This window comes from Morus notabilis, unplaced genomic scaffold (genome assembly GCF_000414095.1).
Source record: "Morus notabilis unplaced genomic scaffold, ASM41409v2 Scaffold1273, whole genome shotgun sequence".
In the NCBI taxonomy this organism is placed as follows: Eukaryota; Viridiplantae; Streptophyta; class Magnoliopsida; order Rosales; family Moraceae; genus Morus; species Morus notabilis.
Genome location: NW_010356724.1, coordinates 249946 through 256264, shown reverse-complemented (window position 1 = coordinate 256264; position 6319 = coordinate 249946). Strand labels below are relative to the sequence as shown.

Below are 6319 nucleotides of genomic sequence, written 5' to 3'. Positions count from 1 at the left end.
GCCATTTTTATTATATTTATAATATTGTGAAAATTTTGTTAAATTTCAACTCAAGATATGAAATTTTGCCATGTAGTATAATTACTTCATAAATCGGTTGGCTTGACAAAGAGTTTTGGGTTTAGAGAAAAAACCAGAAATACAACTTAAGATGGTAAAAAAATATACAATTAATAAGCAATTGCCATTAAAAAAGATATTAACGAATAATTGTCATTCAAAAAATATTTATTTATGTCACTCCACTAAAAAATAAACGTCAATTAATAAAAAGAAAATAATAGATCACAATTATATCTAATTATTTAGAATGACATAAATAATACACAAAATTATGACAACTTTTCACTATGTTAAAAGCATAATACATTATTAACCTATCATGAGCACGATAATGGTATACGTAATGGTAGGCATTTCTTGTTTTTTTTTTTAATACATTTTTATAAGACTTAGATCTCTCTGTTTCTTTGTTACAAAGATTCTATCCACTTGAGTTTTTGTTTGGTAAAGTTTTTAATCTTGTAACTCTTTTTAAATAAGGTTCTTGATGTCGAAGGCTAAATATGTAGGATAAGAGATAAATATTTTATTTCCCCTTTTCTAGTGAGCTCCTCAACAGATCCCGAGAGAAATAAGTTATGGATGGTCCAGGATATATAAGAAAAATGGCATGCCAGTTAGCTTTTTACTTGTTTATTGACATGGGCATTAATAATTTGAGTTGCTTTAGCGTTTTTTTTTCCTTTTTCTTTTTCTTCCTTGAAATTGCCTTTTCAATTGCTGAGAGAAACATTTTTTTGTTAATGAACATCGTAAAATTAGAATCGATTGCACGATAAAACGGAGTCAATGAATGGAAAACAATTTTATCATACATCGATTTTTTTTTATTTTTTTTTTATTTTTTTATTTTTATGAATGTTTTTGGCAATAAGACTATCATGCAATGCTTTCAAAATATATAGGCCCATATTTGAGGACAATCGAGATTTGGTTAACAATATTTAATAGAAAATTATTATCAAGCAATATATTGAAATTTTATCTTAATGTGTTATTGTTTTAATTTTGAGGATTCGCAATTATTAATGCCCTTACTTAAAATATTTGGATTATTAATCCTAGAGTTTAATGATTGTTGGTCTCACTTTCAAACAAAATTTATCTTTTCAGTCTTCAAATTAATTAAAAAACTATATATTGAACATGTTGTCTTGTTTTTTAAGAATCAATTTATTATAAAAAAATTTATAATTATTCCAATCCGATCCAGTATCAAACTTCACATAGATGGTAGCATTAAGCTGGTATAATTCATTCGTTTTCTATTTAATTCAATTCAAAAAGTGCACCACATGAATCCATATATTACTCTCCTCTATAAGGAAATTTGAAGCAATAGCTGTGGCATTTTATGATTATTCCATTTATCAAACGATTCAAACCTCACATGAGAGAATTATACAGTCCACAAAAACGAAATCCTTTGCTGATTCTTTTGAAAGAGACAAAAAAAGTTGTCAATTACCACACATTAGAACTACAGCTGGGAAATTGTCTGTTTATGGAATATCCCATCTCTCCACATGTGATGTACTATTGGACTATTGTTCCCATATTGATGTATCAGATTAGCAACAAAAAAAAAAAAAAAAAAAACTAAAACATATTTCAAGTAGTAAGTAGTAACATAATTGTTGTGTTTTTTAAACCGTTCAGCGATAGCGATACTCCATTTTTGGAATGTACACCAAATCGTCAACCAATCCTGATATGGAAATGTGGATATTGGAATGGTCAATGCTCTTCTGCGGGTCATAATGAAAAACAAAATATTTTTTTTGCTAGGAGGTCTTGATCAAAAGATATTAACACCAAACATTTTCCCAAACCATGCACTAAAATAGCATTTTATTCTTTTGTTCATTTCTCATCTTGTACTATTTGATGACTTGAGTTTGAAATAAAATTAGCATCCATTTTTACCACACGCACAAAAAGAAAAGAGAAGAAAAAAAAGTAGTATGAGCAACTATAAAATTAACTGCCCCAATATTCTCTTCTCCTGACCCTCACACTCTGCCGTTTGGGACTTCTGCATGACAGACCCTAAAGCCGTGGAAACACCAGTGGGCTACCGCCGCCGCTGACTTGGTGTATTCAGGCGTCGGCGTGCCTGGAAACACCACCACCATCATGATTAAACTGCCCTAACGTGTGTTAGTTAGGCAGATGGTACTAGTTTTTGATGTCTAATTATTCACCTGTACGACTTTTATGTATAAATTAAGTTTAAATTGTTTGTGAAAAAGTAGTGTATCTAGGGTTATTTATTTATTTATTTTTGCTTAAAGTAGTGTAGCTAGGTTGACCGTTAGCTTGGCATTCTTTAAACTCTGTTACATACAAATAGTAAATGTTATTTTGAAAACAAGTTGCTTCTACAGTTCTACTTCGTAGAAATACACCAAAACACCATACTTTAGATTAGAAAATAGCAAGTAAGCTACCAACTAACAAGCAACTTTCTACCTCAAGAAGAAGCTCATAAGATCACAGAGCATAAAGATGGAATCCGGCAGTAAAAATATGTATATAGCTATTGGCTTCGATATAAAGCTACATTGGTCAACGTATGGCTTACCTGAGAAGAGCAGTGGCAAAGCAACTGAAGAACTCCGATCGAGCTCTTTGCAAATTTCCGTTGCAAAACATCTGATATTGTGAGACAGTTATTTTACTTATTTATTTTTATTTTTTTTTTTCTTTATAGAAAACCAGAGACTTAAATAGTTGAGAGATCAGTAAGAGAGCGCTTTCTTCTACCCAGTCTTTTTGAAGCGCATGAACGGAAGAAGGGAAAGTAGCCTCCGGTGCCGACTGCGGATCGAGCGATGAAGGTTGACGAGTTTGAGATCGAGCGCTAGCTCATGAGGTTGGTTTTGTTCTTAAAACAGATTTATACCCACAGTTGTTTGAGGATTAATGTGATTACCCATGCATAATACGTAAAGCAGTACTGACTCTTAACTGTAAATTTTTTCCATGCAGAACATTTTTGCATGACCAATGATAACTCTGTAAGTACTTTTTTTTTTTCTTTTTTTTGTTTCCGTCCCTCCTAAATGTGTTCCAATATCGAACCTTACCGGAAAGGGAATTCTACGGTCCACATATACGAAGTCCAATCCCTTTCGTTTGAAAATGGGCCAAATTAAAGAGTTGCGAATTTATACGCAATATTAGGAATTTAGCTGTCAAATTCTCTTACGAAATTTCCTTTTCTCTTCCCATGTGACTATACTGGACCACAGTATTAATTCCTATGATGTATTTTAATACTAATGATCCAATGCATACTTTTAGTCTGGTGACATATATAATTTGTTCTTTTTCCATTATATCATTTAACCACACATATATGTTTTTTGTCAAATATATACACACCATTCATAATTTGAAAAAAGTGTCTAATCGTTTTATATCAATGCATGACTAGCTAGATGATAATTGATAACAACAAAAAGAGAATTCCCGGTTGTGGATGCAATTGGCTGCTTACAGTCCCACACGAAATATGACCCGAAATAATGCACTAAAATTTGTGGCTATCTTTCATTCTACAAAACCCTTTTATCTCAAACCTCACGACTATATAATAAACCCACCCCAAGCCAATCAACACCACCATTGGAAGCTTGAGAATTAAGTATAGTAGTACTTGCTTTAAAAAAAAAAAAATGCTTCACATTATTCTTTGCCTCTCCATCTCTCTCCTCTTCTCGTCGCCCTCAAAGGCCACCGTGCAGGACTTCTGCGTGGCGGACCTAACAGCCCCGGACACCCCGGCCGGATACCACTGCAAGGACCCGAAGAAGGTCACTGCCGATGATTTCGTGTATTCGGGCCTTGCTGCCCCCGGAAACACCACCAACATCATAAGCGCTGCCGTGACACCCGCCTTCGTGTCCCAATTCGCTGCCCTGAACGGGTTGGGCCTGTCCGCGGCTAGGCTGGACCTCGCGCCAGGTGGGGTCATCCCACTCCACACCCACCCGGGGGCTAACGAGATTCTTTTGGTGACGCATGGGAGATTAACGGTTGGCTTTATTTCCTCGGCCAATGTACCTTACGTGAAGTCACTTAAGAAGGGAGACATTGCGGTTTTCCCACAAGGGTTGTTGCATTTTCAGTTGAACGACCACAAGACCCACGCGCAGTCTTTTGTTTTCTTCAACAGCCCATACCCGGGACTTCAACTCTTGGATTTCGCTTTGTTTGCTAATGATTTGGCCTCTATTTTGGTGGAGAAGACCACATTCCTTGACGAAGCTACCGTTAAGAAGCTCAAGGGTGTTCTTGGTGGCACCAACTAAGGCTATATTAGATTTTATTAATCCATTTGAGTCATGAACATTTTCTGTTATCTTTTAATTCGTTGTGTAATTAGCTAGCTAGTTGCTGTGGTTTGGTTTTGATTGTTTTGTGGTTGGGGTTTAATAACGACTCTTTGAGCTTGGCATTCTTCGAATTAGTCATTATGGAATTTCTATGAATTGCATATCTAAATTCCATCCTTATTTCTCAATTGGGCATTATGAATATCTTTTGCCTCCATAGCCGTTATTTTTTTAGGCATCTTTGTTGCCATCTTTTTCTTCGTTAAGACAAAATCTCCAATGTAACGTCCTGCATTTAATGGCGCGGCATAGATTACAAGATGGAACATATGACTGGATAAACTAATTTATGCCTTAAATTTGTCACCTATAACAAAATGTCGAACAAGCAATAATTACAAAGCTTAGCACCCGACATAACTATATGTCACGCAACGTCATGATTAGTATCTATATCTATCTATACATAATTAAAAGTAAATCCCCTATGTTTTAGCCACCTCCTTTTTTCTCTTTCTTCCTTTTTTTCCCTCTTTTTTTATTTTTTTTATTTTTTATCAAAGACTCTTACAATTTTAATTCTTTTTTGATGTATTTTTTGACATACTTTTTTTCCTTTTTAGTCCAATTAAAATAATTCTCTCTTTCTCTCTCTTTCACCACAAACACACATTTAATCAAAACACATGTTTTGATTGAAACCGGCAATTCAATGCATTTCAATCTACACATAATTAAAAGGGAGAAAGGGGAAAATAAGTCAAGATTTCAGATGAATTAAAATTAATAGGCCAATAGTTTACATAAGTTAATAAATAGGTCAAATTACTGTTTTGTCCATAACTTGTCTGGTTATGAATGATAACTTGACAAATTATTGTCCATAATTCACGATTTTTGTTCATAACTTGTCTGGTTATGAACCATAACTTGACAAGTTTGTCCATAACTTATCTGGTTATAAACCATAACTTAACAAGTTATGACCTATTAATTTCTATAACTAAAAATTAGTCTATATACTTTCTTAAGCTTTTCATATTAGCCTATTTCCTACTATTTCCGTAATTAAAAGAGCCAAGTCTCCTTTTGATTGTTTGCTTTTAATGAGGCCACATGTTGGCTTTCAACTTTTTATTTTTTTTTAACAGTATACTGCTTTAAAATAATTTTTATTTATCCTTTTCTTTTGATTTAAAATAATTTCTTTCAAATACGTCCCCATTTATTTATTTATTTATTATCAAAAACTCCTTTACAATTTTAATTTTTTTCCAATTTTTTTTTATTGAAATACCTTTTTCCCTCTTGCTCGGTTAAAATAATTCTCTCTCTCTCACCCCACACACATTTAACCAAAACACATATTTTGATTGAAACGTATATTTCAATCCATTTCAATCTATCTGTCTATACATCTATTCACATAATTAAAAGAGTTCAATCCCCTTTTGGTTGTTTGCTTCCAAAAAGGGGCCTATTATTATTATTTTTTTTAAAGTTGTTCTCTTTTTCTTTTTTCTTTTTGCTTATTGCTTTTTTTTTTTATTTTCTCAAAATATTCATTGGCAGTTCAACTTTTCCTTTTTTTTTTTTTTCCCCACAATATGCTTCTTTGAAAATTTTTTTTCTCAGTTTCTTTTAATCTAAAACAATTCCTCTCAACTATGTCCCATTTTTTTTTCTTCTCTTTTTATCAAAGACTCTTTTATAATTTTAATTCTTTTTTTATATTTATTTTTGAAATACTTTTTTCCCCCTCTTATTCCAATAAAAATAATTCTCTCTTTCTACAATACACTAACTAAAACACATATTTTGATTGAAACACTCATTTCAATCCATTTGCTTTTTGGTTTTTATTAATAACTCTTTGATCTTGGCATTCTTCGAATTTTCTCATATATGGATTTCTA

General features: G+C 32.7%; 1 protein-coding gene across 1 annotated transcript; it reads left to right on the top strand.

Annotated features, from left to right (window-relative positions):
- The first annotated feature begins 3706 nt into the window (after positions 1 to 3706).
- Positions 3707 to 4762, top strand: LOC21392916 (auxin-binding protein ABP19a). Its single transcript, XM_010088518.2, has one exon. It carries the CDS (start codon positions 3744 to 3746, stop codon positions 4377 to 4379), a length of 636 nt encoding a protein of 211 aa, XP_010086820.1. The 5' UTR covers positions 3707 to 3743; the 3' UTR covers positions 4380 to 4762.
- The last annotated feature ends 1557 nt before the right edge of the window (positions 4763 to 6319 follow it).